Source organism: Trachurus trachurus (assembly GCF_905171665.1).
Source record: "Trachurus trachurus genome assembly, chromosome: 4".
Lineage (NCBI taxonomy): Eukaryota > Metazoa > Chordata > Actinopteri > Carangiformes > Carangidae > Trachurus > Trachurus trachurus.
The window spans coordinates 11,548,032-11,575,800 of NC_139898.1; the positions used below are offsets into that span (position 1 = coordinate 11,548,032).

Here is a 27,769-nt window from a genome sequence, read left to right on the forward strand (position 1 = left end):
GCAAAGATGTCGATGTGAGAAAGTGAGAGAAAAAGTTATCAGAGGAGAAGCTGCAGTCAAACAGTCCCTGTGTGCACTTACAGATCCGTCTGACGCGCTGGCTCCCACTTTGTCCCCTGCTGCGTTCCAGCAAACCTCGAAGATTCCCCCCGTCCCTCTGTAACTGTGGACTAGAGCGCCCGTCTGCACACACAGGGGATAGAAGCGTTATTTAGGAAACCTCCTTGATCTCAACTGTGAAATCTGGATAAAGGTCACATACACATTGTCTCCCTTTCCGTTCTCCACTAACCTGTGTATTCCAGATGTGTACACATTTGTCAAAGGAGCCACTGGCCAGATGCCGACCGTCAGGGCTGAAAGCCACACTGTAGACGGGCTCCTGGTGTTTAGTCAGCGTGTGGATACAGATGCCTCTCTCCACATCCCAGAGACGAACTGTCGAGTCGAACGATGCGCTGTTGGAGTGAGAGAGAGAGGGACAAACAGGGTTATGGAGGTGCTTCTGTTCATCTAATGAGGAATAGGACATGTTTAAAAAAAATATTTCACTTCATACTGGTTGCGGGTTTCAGACAAATTGTATGACATAATTACAACCTTGATGTTCTCAAGCAATCGAGTCAAGCAGTCACAGTGACACTGGTCTGCAGAGGCTCCGAGAGGAAACAATGATGAAACCTGGTGCACTGTCACACAGAACTGCCGACATTAAATCAAATCTACTATTAGGTACTGCACACCTGTAGAGGTGAAGTCACTGAAAGTAAATACTAAAAAGTAAATGTTACTGGAATTGAAGAGAGAGCAGGGAAAAACGCAGTGAGAACATGATTTACTATTGTTAGCACTGAAATTTCCAAAGCCCATTATATTAGTCCTTTAAAGGCAACAGAATGTTCAAACTCACAATCAGTGTGAACTGCTAAAAGTTTACCTGCTGTTTAAGGGAAAATATAAAAATAATAATACAAAAAAGTTTTTAATTTAATTAAAATTTAATTAAAAATTAAATTTCAGATCTGTCGTTTCATTTTTCCTCCCAAAGTGCCATCCTGTATTATTGTGTAGCAGTTGATTTGTCTGCACAATCAGTGAGTAACAAAGGTCAACACTTTTTTCATTTTTGTTAATCAAATTGATTGCCTATCACAACAACCAGTGGGCTAACTGGATGAAAATAATGATGTAGCTGCAGCTACTAGCAGGTAGTGAAGGAGACAGTGTCCTGACTTCCTCCTGCGGTATCTGACCAGCAGACTGTTACTGACCATGTGTTGTTTGTCTCAGACACTCACCTGGCTAGCATGAGGTTAGCACTGGGGTTGTTGGTTCCAGGGCCGGTGGGGCTCCATTTGATGGTGTAGATTTCTTTACTGTGAGCCTGCAGGTCATGGACACACGACTCTTGTTTCATACTCCAGATCTGAAAAACACACACAAGCAAAAAATCAAAAACTTCATCCACCGCTTCACCGAATCATCAAGTTGCAGGTTCGACCATCGTCTGTTGCCATCAGGTGATGACCTGCTGTGACCTGGGAAACTCCTTCAGTCAGTCAACACACAAGTAAACAAAAGCTGCCCAGAAGAACAACATCTGGACCAGCAGTAACTTTTCTTTTTGAAGCTTTCAAGATTTCAGCTTAGAGGACAATATGAATTACAACTTCAAGGGTCAGTGAGATGGATTTTCCTTTTCCCCAGCAGTCATAAATACATCATCTCTTTCTTTATGGGTGAGCACTTTCAGGTCAAGGTAACAGTGAGAAAAATGGCACAAGACGTCCGATGTTTTTTTTTTTTGTATTATCTCTCTGCTCACCTTCAACGTCATGTCATCTGAGCAGGAGGCTAACAGGTTCCCTGTGGGATCCCACTTGATTGCATTTACTTCATTCTGTAGAGAGAGAGAAGAGGGGTGACGTGTGCAGCACGTTCTGGTGTTACATGACAGTGACCATATACAAACACACAAACAAACAACTCACTGTGTGTCCCTGGAATGTTTTAATGGGTCTGTCCTGTCCCAGCTTACAGACGTGGATGCACATGTCTGTACTGCAGGAGGCGAACGTATTGTTGCTTTGCCAGTCCACGTCTAGTGCTGGAGCTGTGGGAGATGAAGACAGAGATGAGAGGATGAGACTGTAAGACTTTACAGCTAAAAAAAAAACAGCAGTGCTGAAGATGCTTTTATACCCGAGTGGAAGGGAAATTGTTGTTTGGCTTCTCCTGTATGGGCATCCCATATGATTGTTGTCTGGGAGGAGATATGGACATGTTCCATTAGAGCTTATAATGTTAGTGTTTGTGTAATCAATGAAAGATTACACAGGAAATTGTGCAACAATTTTAGAGTTGCCTGGATTACCTTGTCTACTCCTGCACTGAGGATGAAATTGCCCTTTTTATTCCACTTAAGGGCAAAGATGGGACCTTTGTGTTGGCCCAGCGTACTGGCCAGGTTGCCTACGGAGCAGAAAACACAGAGGAAACAAAACTTATGAGAATTAAATTTGAAACAACAAGATGCTACTAAGGGCACGACAACCTGGACAAAGTGAGCCAACAGTAATCTGCAAGCCTGCCTCTAGGTGGCAGCACTGCACAAGGATTAACTGAGCCATGCTGGCACACTGTAATACTGCCGTTACTGTAATCACAGCATCAACAAACATCACACCACAGTTAGTGTTTCCATGGTAACACGTGGTTGATTTTAATCATTGCTAATGTACAAACATTTACCAGAAAATGCATTAGCATACAACTGAGAACTTTGAATTTAGCACAAATTAACTACATTTAAGTCCACTCACCGTCCTTCGTCCATATTCTGGCAAATCCATCGTAGGAGCCTGTTGCTAACAGTGTGCCCTCGCTCTGTCAGAGAGAGAGAGAGAGGGACAGATGTGTCAAGTGTGTGTGTTTGTGTGTCTGTGTGTGTGTCCTACAGAGCCAGATCAGATCATGTTTACAGAGCCATGTCCTTTTCAGTCGCAGTATTTGCCTGAGCAGTCCGGGCTGAATGAACATTTGCTGTGATTCAGCTGGTTGTTATAAAAGAGGCCTGTGTTTTCCATCAGCGTGGATGCTTTCCAGGAAATTTTTGCCTCTGCCCTTGGCTCGGTTTTTGCAGCCCATTGGCTGAACTGAAGGAAAATTCTGCTCTGTGATACTCGGCTGTTAGATATTATCAAATGTTATGTTCAGTGCCTGCTGGGAGTTCCTCTATGATGGAGGCCTTTGTTGTCATTTTGCCACCCTGGTCTAGGACTATACATGAAGTGTGTTACTGTACACAACAGTGTCCTGCATGGTTTATTGTTGTACAAGTGTGTGTGTGTGTGTGTGTGTGTGTGTGTCTCCGTACATTCCAGTCTAGCGAGGTGACATCTTTGTTGCTGGGGACGTCCTGTCCTCCCTCTCGTATGCAGTGTCTCAGGACCAGCTGTGTGGAGCTGCTCGTACTGTTCTCACTCAGGTTCCAGATACGAGCTGTCGAATCACCAGACCTGACACACAGACACACACAGACATGTCAGCAACTGTCTGTCCACAATAACATGCAGATATCAGTCTACACAAGAGTGTTACCACAACGCTACCATTTGTATATATAACGCTACCAGTCGCAGCGGTGAGGTACTTATTTGATTGTAATCTCCTCAATTACACAATAATCACACAATGCCACGGGAGGTCAATTAATAAATCAAACAGAAAATAATAGCAATTAATTAATTACAATCAATATTAAAAAATAGCATAATCATATAATAATAGTGATAACAACACTGATAACATTAATAATCATCATAACAATGGTGTTGCACTTGAGCCTGGACAAAACAAAACAGCTCTGGCATATAGACATTTTCCCTCTGACATGTTGCAGATTACATCATTAATTGAAAACAGAAGCAACAGATTAATCGATAATCTAAATAATCTTCTGTTGCAACAGTAGAAAAGAGTGAAGCCGAAGCAGCTGGAAAATATTTCTAGCTGACTTAGTTTTCAAATATGCAGAAAAGCACAAAAGCACAGACTTCTCTGGTTTTCTTTATAAAGAGTGAAGAGACCACAGGAGAGAGGAGGGCGACTCACCCTGATGCCAGCAGATCACTGACTGGGTTCCAGGCACAGATGAAGACCTCTGACTCGTGGCCCCTCAACACCATGGCCTTGTTCTGAGGGATCTCCACGTCTCCGTCTACTTCCATCAGGTCTGCGTGGTTGTCTGAGCACAGAGTTTGGTAGATATCAATATGCATGTAGAGATTGTTGAACGTACGTAAAGAGATTTTAACCCAACAATTTCACTTAAACCACTATTTGCAAGGTGGAAAAATAGATAAAAACACTTTTTCATACAGTGAGAAGTATCTCTGACACCACAGGTAACCAACACATCCTTGTGTCTGTCATATTACTCACTTGCTAAGGCATGGGCTCCGTTCTCTTCCCCGTTGGCAGTATTCTCTCCGTTCTTGGCGTTGCCGGCGATGCTGCCTCCGGTTGCCGACGCCGGGGCTGAAGTGGCGGCCTGCTGCTGGGCCATCTTGTCCCGGTAGGCCTGCTGCCTTGTCTGAACGACGTCGGGCATCACTGCGTCAATTAGGGACAGGGACTCAATGGGCCGCCCGTCGAATAACGTCCCATCCTGGAGAGTGGGAGAGAGGCGAGCGGGGTTATAGGAGGAACACAGAGAAGGAAAGAAGTGTTTGCGTGATCCGATCTGTGTCCCACCTCATTGATGCTGACTTCAGCCTCAACGTACTGCAGGCCCTTCTGGATGATGCTGATGAGGGCAGCAGGGGGAACCAGAGCACCATTGATGTTGGACTGGCTGATGTGACTCTCTATACCAAATGTAAACGCTGAGTGGGAGAACCCTGGAGAGGAGGAGAGAGCAGACAGAGGTAAGGAGTGAGGAGGAGATGAGCTGGAGAGTATATATAGTACACACAAACACAAATTATCTCTATGTATCTATTATCTGCTACTATTTATCCCTAACTTAATGGAAAAGAATAATAAAAACTACTGATCAGGATATTTAATTGCTATTAACATCACGCTGCACTCATTTTATCTTAATAATTAAACTATCTATATCAGGTTCTCCCACGCATTCATTTTTTTCCATTTTAACTTTTCAAATTTTCTCCATTTGAGTTATTTGAGGGTGAGCTTTGAATTAATTTTACTCATTGAACAGAAACACCAAATGATTAATGAGGTGCTTTAGACAAATTTGTTAAGTTCCCCATAAATCACAACAGAATTGCGCTGCAGAAAAATGATCCAAAGTATTAAAACGTGATGCTCTATAATTTCACATTACATGAGACAAAAAATATGATGTGGCCAAACCGTATCCACAGCGCAACAACCGACCATGACTCATAAAAAAAGATTGTTTGGAAAAAAGTACTAATTAAAGTAAGTGACTATATGACATGATTCATCTTAATTCACAGCTGGTGACGCAGGGCAGGGCTGAACATTTTAATTAAAAGAAATGCAGATATGATGATCAGAAGAACTTGAGGATACCTGACTCCTGTAGGTATCTGTAGACCAGGAAGTTGACCTCATCACTGCTAATGCTCATCTTTACTCCTGTTACACCATGAGGTCAGAACGCACACACCTAACCTGAAAAACAGAGAGATTCATCAAAAAAAAGACACAATACATGTGACCACAAAGACAGGAATGTGTGAGCAGGTACCTTTGGCCTAAAATGAAGACTACTCTCCTATCCCACACTGCCTTCACACCCACGTTGGTGTTGTGAAATCTGAACCTGCCTCAACTTTTGCTACAACACAGTGGAATGTCAACCAGCGAGGCCCTAGAGCACATTCCTGCCAGATTATGTTGCGATGTCAACGCCACGGTCTGTGGTTACCTGCTGATCATCTCAAGAAAAGAAATAAATGATTACTGCCTTGAGAAAGTTGGTTATTTAAACTAATGTGCATCTGTTAAGCCTTCAAATATTTAAGTATGGCTGTTTTCAGGTATGTTAGTAATGCTGGCCTTTTTACTCAGGCCTGCTGCTGCCTGTCAGAGTGATCCCTCAAGAATATCCTGCATTGCTTCCCATAATGCACCTTGGGATTAACAAACCAGTCAGCTCTGCCTACATCGCTGCATCAAGACGGTAAGTAACAGGTGTCAATGTGAAGGTATGTAATCTTCCAGTAGACGGACAGTGAACTGTGACACATGACTACACGATTGTGTCAACGTCAACGACTGACAACAAAGTCGTGGTTAAAGGACAATTCCGGGCAAATTCAACTCGGGGGTGTATTTTCCTAACATTTTAGGTCTAAAAGAAGGAATCTGAAGATTTTCAGTTTAATTGCACCTGTTTTGCGGTAGTTGTGTCTGTCCCCGCATCGCCACGGCAGCGGTGAATGGAGCAGATTGAAGTTCCGCTGCTTAGGCTGTTTACATCCCTCAGAATCGCAATTTTTTTCCCACAGACAGCGTCAGATGGCTACTCAAACATGCACCGAGAAGTTTGTTTACTTAAAGCAAGCCGACGTGTTTGTAAAACTAGATCTAATTCAAAGTCTTGCGGCGTCTCGTGCGAGACCCAAGTTGACGCGCTCGGTGTGTTTATGTGCAGTCGGAAGGTTTGTGTCATAAACACAGGAATATCAACTCTTGACTTGCTTCAAGTAAACAGATTTCTCGGTGCATGTTTGAGTAGCCACCTGACGCTGTCTGTGGAAAAAAATTGCAGTTTTGAGGGATGTAAACAGCCTAAGCAGCGGAACTTCAATCCGCTCCATTCATCGCTGCCGCACGGCGATGCGGGGACAAACACAACTACTGCAAAACAGGAGCAATTAAACTGAAAATCTTCAGATTCCTTCTTTTAGACCTAAAATGTTAGGAAAATACAGCCCCAAGTTGAATTTGCCCGGAACTGTCCTTTAAAGGTGGAAGGATGCTGCATCCTGGGTCGGGGCATCTAAATTAAAAGCAAAGAGTTATTTTCATGCTGCCAAACTTTGCCTGGTATTTCTTTGTTAAGGAAGGTTGTTTTTTGTAAATTAAATCCCTTTCTGTTCTGCAAAGAAAGAATCCCCCCTGAGCGTGGACAGCAGCTCCATAAAGATTGGTTGTTACAGTACAGTTTCCACAGCTTTTACAGTTGTTTAATTAACAACAGGTACGACAACAATGTTGTTGTCTCAACTGCACCTACAACACTTTTGATGCGTTTACGATCCGTCATCTACATTCCCCACATGATCCAAACACTTGCTGGCTGTGTGCTGCTCTGTGCTACAACTGCTGCTCAGGACGTGCTGTCAGCTGCACTTGTTTGTGATGACAAATGCATACATTATTTCCCCTCAGCAGTTCTTAAAGCCAGAAGACTGGGCCCTGCACCCTGAGCGGCTCCACCTCCACCTGAATATACTGTAATGTGTTGTGATTCAACCTAGCTTTTGTCTGTTGCTTTATAACGATCGGGGTGCTACATCTTTTAAAGACGGAGCTGATTCCAAATAGGGACCAGCTCACAGTCTGTTTCACCTGAGAATAATCAGCCATGTAATGCCTGGAGCTCAGTGTCTGCAGCCCCTTCTCCCTGGAGAAGCAGAAGCTTTCTGTGCATTTAATGGCAACTAAGTGGCTGAAATACTGTCTCCTGGGGGGTGAGCAGTAGGTTACATTTCTTTCCTAGATTGTTACATTTCTTTTGTCATTTGGCACAGGAAAACTTTTAACATGATGTGTGGCTTTAGCATTGCAGGCAGGATATCAGTTACTAAAGATCAGGCTGTCAGGCTAATACATTTCACTGGCTTTACTGACCAATAGCATGATGGATTAATTGGTAGGTTTTCCCACAGTGGTGGTATCACCCTCCACTTTGCACAGGTAATTACAAGAGAAGATGAGATGAGGTTAAACTTTAATGACAGCCCGAGGGGAAACTTGTTATTGCAAAGCAAATAGGACATAATTGTACAATACACATGACTCTGTGTGAAGTAAGAGAGGGTCAGTGTGTCTACTCCTGTGCTGTCTAATCACGCTGCAGCAACAACAACAACAACAATAGCAGCAGCAGTAGCAGCATTCTCCACATTAAAGCCAGTGGCAGCAGACTCAGGGCCAGTTGCATCACCCCTACAGCAGAGTAAAGTGCCATGGCTGAGCTGTTTGGGGAGCTGCTCATGACTCAGGAGATGGAAACAACTCTGTAGCCAAGACAGCAGAAGAAGAAGTGACATTGTTCTGTGGCATGTTGGCTCAGCGACATCTATCTGTCCCCTCTGTCTCTGCTGAGAGAGTTGTGTTTTCCACAGAGACAGACAGATGGACAAAATAATGCAAACCACCTCAGATGAGGGTTTTCAGCTCAAAAGGAAAATCAGAATCCCAATAGTGGTCTGATGCTGGCAGCACTTTGTCATATGGACAGGACCTGTTACTAGTGCCCTGGCACTGCAGACATAATGTACTCCAAATTAGGCCTATTATTAAATCATAAGCAGCTGTCGGCCGCTTTCACTTCCAATTTACAGCAGTTCCATACTGCAAACATTGCAGCTGCCTGCTAACTTTAAAAACCACACCCAGCACTTTGTGGTTAGCACGTGTTAATGACATTAATGTGTAACTGCCACTGTTGACAATGTCGCAACAGGACAAAACAACTGCCAGAGCAGTTGCTGGCTCAGATACTCACATCTTGATATCTCTAATCTCATCTCTGCCGGAAAGAATACACGTAATAAACATTTATGCACCGCAAATCAGTGTAATATGATGCAATGAGGTGGAGGTGATTGGCTGTGATGTTGCATCAGTCTTTTCCAAAGGTGTGAAATATCAGATACAACTATAAAATGATGCACTACAATTTACTGCACAACAAGCAACAAACATACAAATATTGAATGAAATTCAAGCTAATCCTGTTTGTTAATAACTTTTGTTCTTTGAAGAGTGAAAAACAACTCTGAAGCAACATTTACACCAAAGGACAGTCGAGCTGTAATCACCACAACTACACTACATACGCTTCCTCCAACTGATACTGTGCATGGGGGGGAAGTGAGTTGAATGAGGTCATGGACCAAATCTAAGAAATTACATTTGTTGATACTACACCAAATGTGGAATATGTTCACACTTTCATAAAAATAATTGTGGCCATTGTTACCAAGAAAGAAAACCACAATGTATTTTTTTCTTACTCACACTCACTCTCTCTCTCCACCAGTTAACCAGCTAACCTCCATCAAAACAATGAGTTTATACTGTAATTTAATGCAACCACACACAAACTATATAGACCAGAGCCCCAGAGCTATGTTGTAAAGGAGGCCACATTTCCTGACATGCCATTGGCCAGACGTTCCCTGAGTTAATTTCTCATCATGCATGTACATTTGGCACAACATGCCACAACTTTTTTCCGAAACTGCCATTTTGCCACATCACAAAAGCAGCCTAATCAGTGACTGCGACAGAAGATTAAGTCCTTACAGTAATCAGGCCAAGTGATTTATTTGATTTTCTGTTCAACATGAGCTGCAATAACAAAAGTAAACACACAGTTTTCCACAACACATTACATCTCTTACAAAGCTCCATGACTGCATTTTACAACAAGAGGCAAACAACAGAAGAGAGCAGAGAGGATGAAAACACAACAATTGTCATGAGGATTTTACCAATACTGTTCATCTATGCTGTATTTTAACTGTACTGATATTAAAGCCATTTGGGCTGATGAAAAAACAAGGAGGCCTAAGACACACCCCCTGCCTACATTAATTATAGATCTGTGGTGGAGCATGTGAACATGTCACAGTCACCGTACGTCTCTCCACTCTGGCAAAGGAAGCTCGGAGATGACTGCACTTCTTCAATAAAAGCTAAATTAATTCATACAGAAGCAGAAGTCCTGGTTTCTAAACATCACAATGTGGCCCAGAACAGTCGAGGCTCTGCAACAGGCGATTAAAACCAGCCAGAACATCACTAAGGCACTAAGCAACACTGATGTGGGTGAAGTGAGGTGCAGAGCCCATACAGAAGAAATCACTGCCACACCCCCTGACTTCAGAGCAGTTTCCTTCCTCAGGCTGTGAGATTATTGAATTCATCCTCCACACTCCATCAACCTTGTGTTGCACAATGCTAATTATATTGAATGCTGAATCTTGTGCATTTAGGCTGTGAAGCATACAGGAATTTAACCGAACCAAACACAACAACAACAACAACTTCCCTGAATAATACATGTGCAAGAAAGGAGAGGGGGAGGGGGGGCCGAGTGCAAGGTGAAGCCACAGATGTTGTGTTTGGTTGAAACGATAAACCTGCAGACTGTTGAGTCACGGATCATTCAGACCCCCAGTTAAAATCCCATCTGACAGCAGCAGCGCCTGGGGAGGACACACAAGGTTTGTAAACAGTGAGGTGCACTTCCCTCGGCCGCCATCCCACTGCAGTGGCGCTGTGGAGCCGCCAGCTGCAGCCTGGATCCTCTGTGTTGACAGTGTGGGAGAACAGTGGGGGGATGGGAGAAGAGAAGGGAATCTCTGTCTCTGCATTTCTTCCCTCCTCTCTCTCTCTCTCTCTCTCTCTCTCTCTTTCAAACACACACACACACACACACACACACACACACACACACACACACACACACACACACTGCTACCAGTGGCAAACTGGCCTACACATAAATCTTAAATCACAGCATTGGGGGAGAGGGAGGTAGGAAGAGAAAGAGAGACGCAGAGACAGTCAACACCAAAGGAAAATCAGGACATAACAATTTCAGTCATGCAGCATTTTGCTTGTTACATGTAAAGCAAGGAGGCAGGGTCTCTCCCCCACAATATGAAATCAATAGAAGTGTTAAGTGAATGATAGTGTATTTGCTGTGGGTTATCAGCTGGCATACATAATTCATTAACTCAAACAGCCTAATGACATGTCCGATCAGAGCTTTTAGCTCAGTCACAGAGGTGTGATAAGAATATTACTACAGCCTATCAATACGCTGTAATCTTTTCCCCCTGAGAAAATAGGAGTGCTAACATGATGTATACATGGCCAAGCTGGAGCTGAACTGAATGCAATGACATGTTCCAGGGTGGTGTATGAGTGGCAACACATTACTCTGCTGAACCACGGACAAGTCAGCTCTTCAATGAGCTGGGTGACATAACATATGAATAGTTAAACTGTGCACACCTGCTGCAGCTTACAGAACCACATCAACTTCAGGTGTTTACCTAACTCAGGCTATCCCATGATAACAGTTTATCCACAAGAGCAACAGACTGTTAAAAGACTTTGAACACCGACTATGAAAAACCTTCCATGGATGTGAGCAGCGCACGTGCCAAGGTGGAAATGGTCAATAAAAGTTTCTTGGAATTTGAACCCTTTTTTCTAGAAAGAAGTGGATTAACTTCCAGCTTTCCTGCAGCAGTGGAAGTGAATGGATGAAAGTCAATGTCAACAATTCCTACAGGTTACCCGGAATTTATTGACGACTTGCAAACACGCTGTACAAAAAGCAGCGTTGGATCAGACTGTTGCGACGGCATCTGATGCAGTATTATGACAATACTGTGCTGCAGGGAGCAGTTCTGTGTACTGCTGTCAGAAAGGAGAGGCAGAAGAAGACAGACTGGTTGGTCAAGATAATGACCCAAAACATAAAGAGCAAGAGAACCAGATGGTGGCTTCACATGATGGAGGACCAGCACAGTCTCCAGACTCAACCACGTGGAGCTGGTCTGGGGTGCAAAAGTGCAAAACGTATTTCTATCGTAGAAAGAACGTCATGAGGGCGTTTGGCTGCTCACTGAGGATTATATTTACATCAAAATTATATGATTTGTTGTTTTTGTTTACTTAATGTATTTGTTGTATGCTTTTATGTTGGAACATTTACAATATCATCAGAAACATCAACATCTCAGTCCTTCCCTGCCTGCTGGGTGGCTAATGTTAACTAGCCAGCAATGTGCAGCAAAGACCGTGTCTTGTCGAAACAAACAGCAGAAGCAGATGAACTGATGGATAGTGTTGGAACACATTTTTTCAAAGTGGATGTCTCTGCTGGACCAGCGAGCCCGTCTTATTCTGCCATGACACTCGGCTCTAAAATGTAGGAGGTGGCATTATGTACTGTGATAAATCAGAGTGGCAATATTATCAGAAAACTGCACTGGAGAAAGATTTTTCATTTCATAGTGTTAAGTGTTTGGCAACACATTTATATTTCGGAAAGGAGTACTGGCTACTATATCAATACCTCATTATCAAAATAAAAAAAACAACTCATACACTGACAACAGTATCAGCCCCCAGGCGTTGGTCAGGCTCTACTAGAATTACATAACCAAAACTAGGGACCATTGATCAGCCGCTGATCAAGATCAGGTGATTTTGTGTCTATGTGTCAATGTGATTGGTTATTGGATCAGCTGTTGTTAATACTCAGCGTCTACACCTGAGAAGCACCGTGTGCTGTGCAGTCCCACATCTCAACAGGCCACCACAACAAAACAAACTGTCACAACACACCAACCAAAAAATAATTGGTATAGGCTGTGGATTGGCCAATCTCAATTTTAGACCATCTGTATCAGCAGCAAAAACCATTATTGGGGCATCGCTAATAGAAATACTGTCAATATGTTTTATGACAATGAATGCCCCATTGTTTCCCAACTCTGTGTTTGAAAAGATCGCTGTTGGTCACTGCTGTCAGTGTTTCCCATTAATAAACATTATGGGTCTGCCATAGTCCCTCACGGGAAAAAACAAAAACAACAATATGTTTTTTTAACAGGGTTTCACCGTCTCTCATCTCTGTCAGTCCGCCCCTCCTCCTTCACGCTCTCTTCCGCGCTGGTGCACACACACGTCGTACATCCATGACGCACACAAACACGGGTGCATGGACAGGTCACGCTGTAAAAATAATAAAAGCTAAATGCACTAAATCGCGCTAATGTCTTCAAATTAAACCACGATCACACACACCCCCGCGCACACGCCATAGTCTTCTGAAAACCCGTGGGAAACAGAAACACTGGCTGTGATATGTGAACTAAAATCACATGCCATTTGTGCAGAACAACCCATCTAAATTGCTATGTGAATCGTCATTTCTGTTTAAAACGACATTAAGGCACTGGCTGTACTAACAAAAGAAGCTTTTGATTTTGCCGTTTCACTTGAAACAGCCTGTGTACTGTATTGTGTTAACATCACAGACTGCATGAGACAAGCTTTTTAAAAAAGCTAGGAGCAGGCCATGAAATTTTGAAAAACGGACACCGCCACTCCATCATGTGTGCTCCTGTCTCTCTCAGTCCATGATAATATTATCCACCATTTAGGTGCCATGTTCTTTGAAGCCTTTCCTGCATCGATACATAAAGGAGACCCAAGCTGTGATGGCTGCTGCTCTGATTCTCTGCTGCAGGTGGAGATGGGGCTTATTCCTATTTAAAGGCTCCGTCTGACACCTGGCAGTTTAGGTCTATTTTCAGAGGAGCTGAAAAAAAATCAAGCAGTGGGGGAATGGCGCAAACCGATTTTTTATTGTCTCTCGCTTAAAAATGCACCCAACTCTCCCTAGTTAAAGACTACATGGAAAAAAAAAAAGATTCTCACTGACACAGTTGCCACAAGCAGCCAAAACTGGCTGTGAGAAAAAGGGCAGAGATGCTTGAATCTCAACCTACAGTTATCCATGGTTATGTGTAAAATGAGTCCTATCATGCAGCTGTTGAAGGAGCAATGACAACAGTAATGAACCACAGTGTGTATGTGCCCCCCCCACCCCCCACCCCCCACCCCCAGGGTTACCGGTCTCTTGGAGTGACAGATTGCATTGGCAAGTCTAGCTCTGCTCACATGGCCTGTGTGAGGTCAGCGAGGCTAGCTGCCTGTCGGTGACAGATGGTAGCACGCCGGCCTCACCAGCTAGCCTCGCATGACGGAAACTTAAACCTGCTCAGAGCACCTGAATGCAGCAGGTCAGTGAATCAGCGGTGGTTATCTCACATTGAACTGCCAAGCCGGCGTGGATTAGACAACCTCGTCCGAGAGAGTCCCAATCACTTTGGGGAATCTCTTCAGAAGGTCAAGTGTGATGCAAATATCAGGAACGAGTCATGGTTTACATCACATTGCAGCGTTTCTGCCAATGTATTACAAACCCATCAGCCTGCCAGGTCTACACATCTGGGGGTTCAAGGAGGCTCAACTGTCAACAGAGATGAAGGTTGGACAGATCTCAGGCTTGGTTATAATGTGACGGCGCTACACCAAGTACCCCATCCACCACCATGCTGTTAAAATAAGAACAGCTGTAGTCAGAGTCAGACCGAGGAGCATCAGGGGGGAGTCCTGCCACATTCAGCACAACGTCATTGCACATGCACAGACATTCATTACCAAGTACAATACGAAAACAGATCGGAAATAAATTACAACAATCGCTGACTAAAAACTCTAAAGATGTTAATTAACTCATTGTTAATGAAGTCAGGAGAATGGGCTGACCTCTGAAATTAAACTCTTTCACTATACAAATTATTAGGTGTAAAATCATCAGAACATCAGTGTGATTTCTGATTAATCTTTGACTGCAAGGTCTCATGACACCGAAGACATGCTAATGAATCGATTATGTGCGGAGTTTGTACAGTCTCTACACTTTTATGAAATCCCGGATTAAAGCCTTAGTATTCTGTTGTTTTGAGTTGGTTTTAATGTAGTAAGCTGTTAATCCACGTACCCTTACTTAAGAACTAGGCAAGCATCTATTTCCGGTAGCAAACCGCCGAGGCAACGCGGCAGACAAACAGGATGAGCCTATTTGTTGACAGCTGGGGCTAGGTGTGAGCAGGGCTGGAGTGTTGGAATAAGAGATAAGGTGAACTCCACCTGTGTATGCACCCAATGACCTGTCAATGCACCATGTTACTTTCATACAGACCAGAAGAAATATGCTTGCTTTGAACACTGCTCATTAAAAATATATTTTATAATTTATATTTAATTAAGGTGGCTGTAATCTAGGGCTACCACTACTAACTATTTTTCCATGAATTAGCCTAACCTGTCAATCAATTAGTCAAGTATACTAATGGTGTAATTGTCCTTGCAGCATCGTTGCCATGTGGGTTTGTTTACAACAGAGTGGTGTGTAGTGAGAAGCCAGGAGGAGAGTAGAGGCAGCCCGCTATGGAGCGGAAACTGGCACCGGTAGTATAGTAATCCACGGTAGTACCGTCGTGTAGAATTGCTGGTATAGTAGGAACCGTGACGATTTGGCACCGCAGGTACCGTGGGTATTGTGCAACTCTACACCTGTTATTTTTACACCAGATCCTATGCACGTCTGATAAACGAGGGCCAGTGTGGATACTACGCAGTCTCACCAGATAGCAGATAACAGTGTGACCATAAATGATAAACAGGAATTATAGATGGTGGTAAATGGTGACTGGCCACCACAAATAAATCAATGCGAGGGAGACGATTTGCTGACGTAAAATATTGACGTAATTGCAGCAACCCAGCAACCCTACTATGAAGAATCTACCAAGTTTTCAAGCTCCTTGTACACAAAGGCTTTGGTGGGAGCAAACCTTTAGTGTTTTATTATTATCATATTTTCAACTTGGCCTAATTTTTAAAACTGCTGTTCACCATCTGTAACTGTACCTCCAGAAAATCCAGACTACTTCCTGCCCATTGAAGTGATACATTTCATTTCTGTCTTTTCCCACAGACATAGGACATGATTATATAATTGCCTCTTGCCGTCTGTTTTTGCAATACCAACTGCCTGTGCAAGTGATATTGGAGAAAATAAGAAAAACTCAAATGAAATCATTGCATTCTTACTAAAGCCATTCATACATCATCGCAGTGGCATTTTTAATGGTAACCAGGGAAAGTTTTATTGCCAGATGTATGTTTCTGTACGTTTGCCAGAGATGTGGACAAATGAAAACAAAGTGGTAGAAAGCCCATCACCCAAACCTCATCCATATTGAACCATCACACTTTGTCTCTCTTCATTCCTCTTTTACTCTTTCACACTGTGGGACTCAAAGGGTTTTGAACGTCATGGTTAACCAGGGACAAGGCCTGTGCAACTCGAGACACACTAGAGGAGAAGTGTCTGAAATATTTGTGGTGTATTTTGAGAACGGGGCGCATTCTGGAGGAGACGTAACATACAAACTAATTTCAAGGCAAACTGCTGCTCTGAATCAATAGTGTGGCCTGAATCATTGTGAAACAAAGACTTCTTTCTTCTCGGGCAACAGCCTTGTGGGAGCAACACATTGTTCCACACAACTGCATCAATAAAAGTATAAAACACATCCTTAAAAAGCAGAAGCCACATTTTCGTAGCACCCTTAACGATTCATGCAAGATTTTCAAACCTTCCTCTAAAACCAGCAGTGGGAAAGCCGGGCCTCTGTGACGGCATGCTGTCATCTGTGTCATTTTGGTCTCGCTCCTGAGGTCATGAAAAACATTTCACACTTGTGCAGCCATACAAGGACACAGTGTGTTGGTGAAAGGTTTCTGGGGGGCACAAACAAATTAGGTGTGTTGTTTACTTTAACGCCCAGTCTTATCTCAGCAACACGGAACCTCTCTGATATATCTGTTGATCTCAATTAAATTCACAGCCCATTACACATCAATATCACAAGAGAAAACCACTTCCTGTGCTACAAATAAAATGACGTGGTTTCTGGTGAGAACATGCATGAAGGCGTATAAGCTATTTATGTTATTAACACATAAATTGATGACTAAGTACTGCAGCACTGAAATATTATTAAACAAACGAGCAGAGCTGAGGGCTCTACAGGGAGGAAAACAAAGCCTTCCAATAGGGCTGACCTGACATTAGCACAGCTACTTGCTAAAATGGGTGACGGCAGTAGCGAAGCTGTCACAGCAAAGCTTCTTGGATCCGACCAGAGAACCAAATGAACAATGTCAGCAAGTCGGGCAGAATGTCCTTGGGTATTCCCGGCGTAAACAAACAAGAGCATCACCAAGGAGACTGATAGCTTCTGCGGGGTCCTATCCTGCATTTAACATCAACATTGTTGTGCTGGTGGGTAGAGTTCACAGGAAATCTGCTGGACTCTTAAACAGTACAAAACAGGAAGAGTGCGCTGTTCTTCCAATTGAGGACAAACTGAAGCTGCTGTCAAGCCGTCTGGCAATCACAGATGATTAGAAGCACAGAAATTAAACTCACTGTTCTCCTCTGTAAAAGAAGACACCAGGGAGGGAGAGGGACACAGAGGCAACAGTGTTTCTGGGAGAGTTGGGCAGAATGTGGGGAGAGCTAAAGTTACAAATGTCATAATGTGATATGTTATTCCAGAAATTCTGTGAAAATCAAAGTAGAAATTGTGAATTAGCAACTGCAAAGTAGGTTTTTACAAAAGTAAGAGGTTCATTTTTCAAAATAATTCTAAACAAAAAGGCCAATGTCAAGCAACAAGAACCAGCATTGCTAACAAACGAATGTCTTATTCAAAAGCCATTATTGTGAAAGGACACTAGAAATCCAGGTTGCCTTGTCTTTTGAGAGTTGTGAATATTTCATGTTTTCAGGTCCAGGCTTAGAAAATAAACTCTGCACGACCTATGATGTGATGAGGCAGGTAGAGACACTTCCCAGCTAGATCTGATCTGGGGGTAGATCACTCACCACAGTAGTAAGTATGTATGCACCAGCAGTTTGTTCAGTCAGGGCCTTCTACCATGGGCTCAGCAGCTACAACAAAAAGAGATGGAAGACTCGGTTAGAGGACTTTGAATAAGGTTAGGTGAGACAATAGAAAACAGAAATACAATCCAAAACAGTATCTTGGAAAACACTTTGGAAATCAAACGTTACCCCAACACAAATCAGGTTTGACACAGTTTTTAAGCATCAATATAGGACTGTCAACCATCAAATCAACCATTTCTAACAGATCTACATTGTGAGAACTGGAAGATTTATTCATGATGGCAAACAATCTGAATTATTCTCTTTATGAGAGATGTGACAAGATATGAAAAGCTTGCTGCAAGTTTTTTTTTTTTTGGTTTTATTGAAAGATACTTTTAGAGTTTTTGATCTTTAGTGGTGCTATTAAGTTTCTTTTTATGAATGGGCCCTGTGTCCACTGTAACTCCTCCCCCATTGGTATGTATGTACACAACAGGTTAAACGACTCAGCGAGCAGGAAAATTAATTACCATTATCAATTTTTTTTTTTAAATCAAAATATCACAGTCTTGTCTTTAGGTTAAGCTTTCTGGCTGATGGTTATGAAATCATGTGTGGCTTTTGTCAGTGTTAACATTTTTAACATCAAACAATTGAATTGATGGAGAAAATTGGCACAATAATCAAAACTTATCTGCAAAACATCAGCCTTAATGCGCAACACAACACACATTCCCATTACTACTCCACATATAGGCTACCGCTTATTTATTGATGTTTAGCTGTGACACACATGCAGCTTTTTGTATGATTGCTTTCGCTCAACAGAGTAGCACACAGGGGACCTTTAAAGCAGATTACAGTGCATTAGTAGGCAACTCCAAATTGCTAATGTAACTACGAACATTTTAACTCTCCACATGTTAAATAATCTCTAACTAATGCCAATTAATAAAAAAGCTCAGAGCGTCAGCCAACAGTACACGGGGACTGAATGGTCACAGCATGTGACTGAGGCCCATTCAGGAGTCTGAGCAGTGATTCACCTCCTCAGTCTGAGGACAGTGGAAAACAACAACACACCATTAGAGCATGTTCACTGCCTCTATTCCCAGTGGGCGGTCCTCAAAGAAGCAACACCTGGGTAGTGTAAAGTAATGCTCTGCAAAAGCTCTGCTATCAACACTCCTTTCCTGAAGCCTGTAACGTCCTGTGATCTATGACTGATAATGATAATTATGGCTTCAGACTGAGAAGCCGGATTGCATAACAGCGACATGTCCACTGGAAATCACTGACCGTTTCCAATCCGTTTCTCCCTCCTCACTGCTTCCTTCCCTACTTTCTCTGACCTTGATTCCTCCTGTGCCTATTTCCCTTTAGTCACCCTTTCCCTGGATGGCTCCCATATTTCCCTCCCTCTGCTCTCTGCTACCTCTGTCTGTAGTGTTGGTGAAGCTGTGGCGGAGGCTGCAGAGCAAAGGGAGAGATAATGTTACCACAAAGGAAGCAAGACCAGATGGGTGTGGCCAGAGAAACGCTGAAGTGTTGAAGGTTGCTGGGGTTTTGCTAGAGGATACATAGCAATGTTGCGAAACATCTGGGATTTTAATCTCTGCTTTTGTCCGTTACTCTTTAAATAGGGAATGAACAGCAATATGTTCTTGTATACAGCAGAATCCAGGTAAGTAGAGTCAGTGGATTAACTTCAACAGAGGGTAATGTTAACATTTTATCCCCTATCCATCCTTCTGCTACTTAACAGGCCATTGCAGTTTGTAGGAAGGCACAGTAGATGTGTAGATTTGTAGAAACCAAGAAGTCATATTTTTCCCCAGCAGCAATTTTACTAAGTGACGGGCATGGCAAAACAGCTTGGCCTGTATTTTACTTTGACTTGTTGTGATTAGAGAACTGGAACATCAGCCAAATTTGTTTTCTCTCAACAGATCATTTAGGTATTGGCATTGGAACAGCTTCAACAAATCAGTACAAGTCAGCTTTTTAAGATAGTATGTTTATGAGGTGAGATAGGTGAGAGGAAAAAACAACCATAGCTAAGGGTCACAATATACACACCATACACTACAATAGCAATAATGAAACTTAAAAATATAAAAAAATATCAGAGTCAAGAAAATGCCACAAATACAGTAAAACATAAGTCATAGCTACCAAATATTAACTAATTCAACCAACTTTCAGACATTAAACCCCATTCTGTTTACACAATGCTAGCATGTTTTTATATCTATAATTTTCAGTATACAAAATGCTAAGGGGGTGTTCACTAGGGCTGCCCCCAAATAGTCGACCAAGCACTGGTCGACCAAAAGGTCATTAGCCGACCAAAATTTCATTGGTCGATTGGTTGCAGTAAAAAAAAACAAAAAAACATTTGGAGCCGTGTCTGGTCTGGGTGGGTGGTGGGAGGTCGATTAGTCGACTAACCGCCATAAATGACCATCTATTGGTCGACCAAGAAAATCTTTGGTCGGGGGCAGCCCTAGTGTTCACAGTCTGAATTATAGGACAAATAACACCATGAGAACCACTTGCTCACAGCTCATAAATGACATGAACCTCCAACACACACAACAGACACCTTCAGAGCTGAATAGCCTCAGCCTTACTGTAACACATATACAGAGAGATATGGTATTGTATTGTTTTGGGTGTGAAAGCCTACACATACAGGTGTGTGAGTGGATGAGGGGTGTCTCTTATTTCTCAATATACACCACACCTTGACATCTATACCACAACACACCCAAACTGCTTTAGTTTCATACATTTATTTTTACAATGCCCTACAGTGCTCTGTAATACAGAAGGAATACCTCTGATGGACACCATGAACATAATGCGGTTTTGCCTCAGAAGCCAAATTGGGCTTCAACTAGTGGAAGAGTAAAAAAAAATAACTAAGATTTTGGAGCTGATTTCCTGGTTCCACATTAGTCACACTGACCTCTGGCTGGCTATAAAAACAGTATAATATAATGGAGACATTTTCATCCTCAAGGACCTGAGTGTGCATATTCAGACATTATATTATATAGGTTGCAATACTCATTGAAAAACGGATGTGTGTTATGCTTAAAAAATGTTAATACATTTTATATCTTTTTTTGTGTTATTGATTTTTTATAGTTGCCCTCAAAGAGAGCCGACCGGACACGGACGCTATTTATCTGATATAACAAACAGAAATAATGAAAAAACCAAAACCCTTTTTTTGGGATAAATCACCAGAGTAACAAACCGTGGCCGCTGCAGCCATTCAGATTACAATGTTTCCCATTCATTGGTGTATTTGCAGTATCCGGCCTCAATATTGACACTGACTACCAAACACTGGTTTTATTTTTTATTTTTAGTTAACATTTGGGATGAGTAAAATGTAATTTCATTGTAAAACTGTGCACAGTGCAATGATTCCCTTAGGCCCCTCCATTCTCTCTCTCTCTCTCTCTCTCTCTGGTCTGTCATAATTAGTCTGATGCCAGTGGGATTTTGTGGACAGTCACTGCACAGAGCTTGCCATGTATATGTTGGGTCTGGGCTCATCCACACTTCACTGAGAGAACCTCCATCAGTGATGGTTGTGATTTGCATGTGATATTTTGCAACAATTGTTTTTGCATTAAAATCTCACATGTGCCCATTTGTCAAATTTGCACAACTTGCATAACAACCCTGTATTCCTTGTGTTTCACTAAAGCTAATGCTGTTAACAATCGCCCATCGTATCAGTTCTCTTCTGCACAAATTGATTGAATTGTGTATACAACAACAACAACAACAACAACAACATCTCACTGAAAAATTCCTTCACTTTGAAATAAAACAAGTTATCAGCCCGCATCTTAAATCCCTCCTCTCTCCAATAACAGTCACTGTAATCCATGTCAGACATGACCACAATCATAAAGCAAGCCACGACGCATAAAAATCACGGCTCCTCTACAAAGGAAGCTTATTGCCCACAGGCGAACGGCTCAACACCACCACATAAACACAGGTCAGATCAGAAGTACACGCTAACCTCACAAATCCACGATGAGATCAGTCTCCCTTTAATACTGGCCAATCCAAAGTCATGTGAGACCAGCTCAGCTGAAGTATGGACAGATTTAACCCCGAATCACAAATAAACACATCAACATCTAAAGCACCGCTGAGCCCAGGCTATCCTGATAATGATGGAATACAATACATCACAGCACTGCAGGGATCCCATCACATTTAGGTGCAGTTAAATACACAAGCAGCACCTCAACAGAAAGGTAAACAGCTACATCCAAGTCAGAGGGAGAGAGCTGCATATTTTTGTTTATACTGTAGTGCACAGTTTTTATTTTTTGAGATTGACACTGCAGTAATGTTGAACGATGTGGGATTGCAGTGGAATAAACTGTTTCACAGGTACATGACTGACATCGGCTGTATGAATTTCACACATCGAATGGAAAGAGAGCATGTCTTTGGATGTGCCAAAGTCAAAATCACAAGACGAGTGAATAAGCTGCAAATATGACCATCATGGTGCTCCTTAGCAAGGCCGTGAAAACCGACTATTCCAGTGGAGCTGCTTAGTTGTCAGCAGGGACAACGAGGAGTTTTGGAAAGCGAAGTGTTCTCATACTACATTTACCATGAGCCTCCGCGCGCACGGTGAAATTCTTGGACCGGCGCAAGACGAACGTCTTGCCAAGAATGTTTTCATTCATCAAGAATGAAAGTCAGAGGTTCGAAGACGTTCAAATACCGTCGTAGTTCCGACCATAAACAGCGATTCGGCGGCGTTATTATCATGACCCGCCGGGCAGCGTCCACGAAACCGAAAGTAAGGAAACGCTGGTCGGCTCGCCCAGCATTTCCACCATTAATTAAAATAACAAAATAACGATGGAGACAAAACGATATATTTATCGAAAATGGAGCCATTAACAAGTGTGGGTAGCGTAGATTCATCCACATTAACGTGAGACTTTTTTATAACCAAATACAAACTCCTCGTTGTCCCTTTAAGGCTGTGGTTCCACTGACCGGATGTTCCCATGAAATAGAGGCCGTCAAACTAACCAATGGAATATGTTTTTAACCATCTAACAGAGTTAACAGTAATTAGCCAGCTACAGTGAGTTAAATCTACATGCCGGTCAAGTCATAATTTTGACCAGAAAAGGCCAAGATCAACAGCTGGAAATGAATCACCTGCTTTTTGTATGTTGGCTAGAAAATCAGAAGCAAAGGAACAGATGTATCAGGCGTCCAGAGATAACAGCAGGCCAGTTGTCACACTGTCAGGTTTCACTGGAGACTCTTCACTAATGTGAACACAGGGCTCCTTTGAGAAGCCCAGGGCACCCGAGGCAACAATTTTACATGACTGCTGCTTCTGACGTCAACTTGGACAAAGCTTGTGTTCAAACAATTGGCTGGGTACAGATTTCCTTTTCTACAACAAATTTGTTTTTTTTTCTCAGCAACATCGGTGGCTGTTCATTCAACTACCGTCCAATAATGTTTTTGGTTTCTTTTTAATTTGAATCATCTGCTCCATCACCAATGCAATCTAAGTCTAAAAACAAAACTTATGAACCAGCGTTTCCTAATTAATAAACGAGTCTGTGGCGGCCGTGACTCTCCCTCTCGCACGCACGCACACACACACACACACTTACGGGCACATGGACAGGTCGCGTTGTGACGGTAATAAACATATGCGCTAAATCGCAATAATGTGTTCATTTGGATATCGGCTGCAGCCCTAGTTCACATTAAGTAGATGTTTCATATCATTCAGTTTTGTCAATATCGGCTGTAGAGCTCAGGTCTGCCACTATCAAATAATCAAACACACTATTAAAGCAGAACTATGCAACTTGGCCGGAAATAGCTCGCTCCTTCGTTGGTTTCTCTTTTTTTCCCTCTCCGGGGCTCCCCCACAGTTCTGGGAGGCACATGTCACTGTCGTAAAAAAAAAACTCGCCGCCCCACCTCCTCCACCCCCTCCCTACACGTGCTTGTGTTTACTGCTGAAGGTAGAGCGGTGTTTGCTAAGCACGGAGCTAATGCTAACACGGAGCTAACGCTAACAGGGAGCTAATGCTAACACGGAGCTAACGCTAATACGGCCACACACAGACAAAGACACAAAGACACAGACATACACACACACATGAATAAAGGTTCCAAAACGCGAAGGCGTGTGTGTGTGTCATGATGTATTACATTATCTTATAAAAGATCCATGGTGTGTGTGTGTCTGTTAGCATTAGCTCCGTGTTAGCCACAAGCCGAACTTCATCAGTACAAACATGTTTCCATGGTTTCCTCCGACTTTCCGAACTCAAACCAATCACGATTCATGACATGCATGACGTCATCTGCGTTCTTATCTCGTACTGCCGTAAGGCAGTTTCTCGCGATAGTTCTATCCATTGATGAGATTTACACCGAGACGGAGGACTGATCTTGCAAGTGCGGTTTTCAGCCAGTGGGGGGGGTGAGCGCATTGGCCTAGACCCCATTCACCTCATAATAGGTCACTCTACCATCACAGTGACTCTGAGCCACAATAATTACAGCCGAAATCCTGCATAGTTCTGCTTTAAGTTCACAGGCCCAGTAAGCACAGTACAATAACTGTCGTATAATCACCTTAAGTAAAACTGTCATGCCACTTCATCTGCCAATGCACAGACAAAATATATTGTAAAATTATTATTTTTGCTTGGATGAGCAAGAATACTAACTATACTTCCTAAGTATTACTTGGTTATTTATAGTTTTCTAAAATGATAAAATAGCCAAACATTTGTGCTTAATTGAAAATATATCAAACTTTAAAAATCACTACCATGTGTGAAACTGAATTGTAAATTTATCTTTTATCATCTACCTTCCCACTGACCAGTACCATTCTCGGATTTAAGTCACACGGCACGTGCACAATTAGACACTACTGATAAAATCAAATACATGTGGCCAAAAAAAAAAAAAAAAAAGAGGATTAGCAAAGCAAAGAGCCAGTGTCAGTCAGCAGTCCACACTACAGGACAAAATCTGGGTCCACAGTGCAGCTGCAGCGTGGCGTTGGCGGGTCAACCCTGTCCTGGAAGCTGAGGAATGCCCACTGTTGCTTTGTCTTTTCTTTCTGGCAACGCGGGGACACCAGCTGTATTAGGGCGTTCCCATCAGCCAATGAGCAAAGTGAGCATTCCTGTCAAAATGTGTGACCAAATGTGATGCTTGTGGTTTAATCAGGGACACTTGTCAGAGAGGGCTCTGTTCTCGGAGGGAGCTCTGCGCACAAATGACGGCTCTGCTGGGATAACCAGTCCACCTTTATTAAACATACATGAACAGTAAATATCAGCTAAACAAACAATAGAAAAAGCACGTAACAGGGAACTGCAGCCGCAAACAGCAAATGCATGAGCGTATTTGTGCAGTAACTTAAGTGTCAGGTTATAACGATCACGTTGCGTGAACTGCATAGAGAAGATGATGTGAGTAGTAATCTGATTTGCTGGTGATGAAGTAAAGCATGAATAAAATAGAATAGCTGTAATGCAAGCATGGCCTGGGTGCTCATAAAGATGTGATTCACATAACATTTAAAGGTGCTTTTTAGAAAAAAATAAGTAGCATTAAAAGAAAAAAACTATATTTACATGCACAACACTACATAGCACAGTTCACAAAGTGTTCTACCTGGTATGTGCATTTCTTCGTGTGACTGGCCAACACAGTCTGTGGCCAGATGAAGTTGGACTGAACTGTGTTATAGGTTGAGCTCGGATCACATTTCTGCTCAGGGCCCCTGCTGTGACAGCACAGTGGTCTCACTGAAATTCATCATGAAGCTACGTTTTCTTTGAAACGGCACCGCTGCTGGTCTAAATGCAAGCATAGTGTCAAAACTGTAGTCTGACCTGTGTTAAAACCAATGAAAAAAATCTAGCAACCCTCAATCAATCAGTGTGGTAGACTTACATTAATAAACAATTAAAAAGATTTCCCGCTTGAGCTGATAGGTCATCACCATGTTGGATCAGTGCTTAGAGTAAGTGAGACATAAATCTAGTCTGGGTAAGTCTATCAGCACCTGTGTTCGGTCTAATATGTTCAAATGGAATCAGATGATCTATCTCATACAGTCAGCTTAGCTGTGAACTGGTACTTTCCCAGAGACTGGAACACAAGCTACAATGTACAAATAATCACCTCAGCCTCTCTGCAGCAGAGGAAGCTGAGGCTGCAGGCCTGTAAAACTCAGAGGCTGCAGGGTGAAGAGGGGGAGGGCGGCTGAGCACAGACACATTCTTTACAATGAAGAACTTGACCCCTGGGGTTACCACACACACCATGTGACCGCTGTCAATTCTGTGTGTGTGTGTGTGTGTTTTGTTTGTTTATGTCCTAGTGGGTTGTGGTGGCAGAAAGTAAGGTCACCGTGGACAGAAATTGTATTTTGAGAGGTAAGAACTGGTTTTAGTGGAAGGGGGAAGGGGCATGTTTGCATTTTTGAGAACCAAATACACTGCAATTCATTTAATATAAGGTAATACCTCATGCATACCTTCACCAACCTGTAAGCATTTTTTGTGATGTGAAACTTTCTTTCAGAGCCGGGGTTCAACATTAACATTTGCCCACATTAAGTAACCTCTGTGTTCTGGCAAGTTAAGTGTGACACAAGAAGTACAAGAACAAGCAACTTAATACAAAATAAACTGCCTCTCTGAAACCCAGAAACGGAGCTTTGTACGACTGAATGTTGTTAAGGTTTTTTTTTAACAGGAGACTGTTGGAGACAAAATCAAACATGCGTACATCAAAAAAAAGGGCATATGCCAAATCCGACGCAAGGATCAGCATTTATAAATCTGAACGTGAGCGTATTGTGTACGCAAAAATCTCTGACCAGGTATAAGCACATTTGAAGCAGCGTACATGCAGGAGTATGGCTGTGTTGGATTATTATTAATAGATCATACTGATGCAGCTATGTGGTAGGGCTGCAACGAGTAGCATATTTTACTATCCGAATGTTCGGGCTCACTATTCGAGTAGTACTCGAGTATTCGTTTGTCAACAGTTTTAATAAAACAGCTGAAACAGTTGTCCATACAGTGTGATATTTTTCCTCATAGATACCCTCAAATCACTCGCAATTAAAAGAGCAAAAAGCGAGCGACGACAGTGTGCTCCGGCGCCCGAGCTGTGAGCGGGGGGGGGGGGGGGCGCTCCTACTATGTGGACTTCATGTTGTTGCTGTCTTTTAAAAAGAGGAAATGTGTGTTGAGAACTTCACTCAACTTTTTGAGCAACAGAGGTGAAATAAAAACAACATGTAGCCTGAGAGTATACAGTGAGCCTGGTCTGATGCTTATCAGTCAGCTGTTTAAACGGAAACTTTGATTTGTCAACGATAGACCTATTATTGTTAGAGCAGTACACATCACTGAGACGCCAGAGAAATTTCCTCCAGGTTCCAGGTTCAGTTCAGGTTCAATTCCGCAAACCTTTGTGGGGAAACCCATGCAAGTATCAGAGAAACATGACAGACAGCAAATTCACACCCAGGCCCATTCATTCATACTAGGGCTGTTCAGTTTTGGCCAAAAATAAAATCCAGATTTTCTTCAACCGAGGATCGAAAAAAGAGAGCGAGACAACGCGGCCGTACCCGACGTGATATGACCACCCCGCCATGGAGAAAGACCTAAACCAAGTCGAGTCAAGCCGAGTAGAGCTGTAACTGTAGTGGAAAAAGGCCATTGGTCTTTTTGGCAACGAAATCCTCGCTGGCCTTAACAAGAGATGAGACGCAGAGATGTTTGTTTACAGTGTGTGGGGAGAGCGCGTTGGGAGGAGGGAGGCAGAAGTCACTACGGTTACCCAGCGCAGCCCAGATACATGAACGGGGGCTGTACCGTAATTACCCTAGTCACATTTTTAACA

General features: G+C 42.7%; 1 protein-coding gene across 1 annotated transcript in view; it reads right to left on the reverse strand.

Annotated features, from left to right (window-relative positions):
• Nucleotides 1-27,769, reverse strand: part of tbl1xr1a (TBL1X/Y related 1a) — a 39,761-nt gene that overhangs the window by 3,819 nt on the left and 8,173 nt on the right. The window contains exons 2-15 of the mRNA XM_083970682.1: nucleotides 17,786-17,851; nucleotides 5,566-5,667; nucleotides 4,756-4,901; nucleotides 4,444-4,669; nucleotides 4,114-4,246; nucleotides 3,377-3,518; nucleotides 2,823-2,886; nucleotides 2,375-2,472; nucleotides 2,203-2,263; nucleotides 1,992-2,113; nucleotides 1,826-1,900; nucleotides 1,299-1,426; nucleotides 293-458; nucleotides 82-183 (exon numbers count right to left, since the gene is read on the reverse strand). Of these exons, the coding sequence (XP_083826808.1) occupies nucleotides 82-183; nucleotides 293-458; nucleotides 1,299-1,426; nucleotides 1,826-1,900; nucleotides 1,992-2,113; nucleotides 2,203-2,263; nucleotides 2,375-2,472; nucleotides 2,823-2,886; nucleotides 3,377-3,518; nucleotides 4,114-4,246; nucleotides 4,444-4,669; nucleotides 4,756-4,901; nucleotides 5,566-5,623 (1,521 nt within the window). The 5' untranslated portion in view covers nucleotides 5,624-5,667; nucleotides 17,786-17,851. The remainder of the gene's footprint in view (nucleotides 1-81; nucleotides 184-292; nucleotides 459-1,298; nucleotides 1,427-1,825; nucleotides 1,901-1,991; nucleotides 2,114-2,202; nucleotides 2,264-2,374; nucleotides 2,473-2,822; nucleotides 2,887-3,376; nucleotides 3,519-4,113; nucleotides 4,247-4,443; nucleotides 4,670-4,755; nucleotides 4,902-5,565; nucleotides 5,668-17,785; nucleotides 17,852-27,769) is intronic.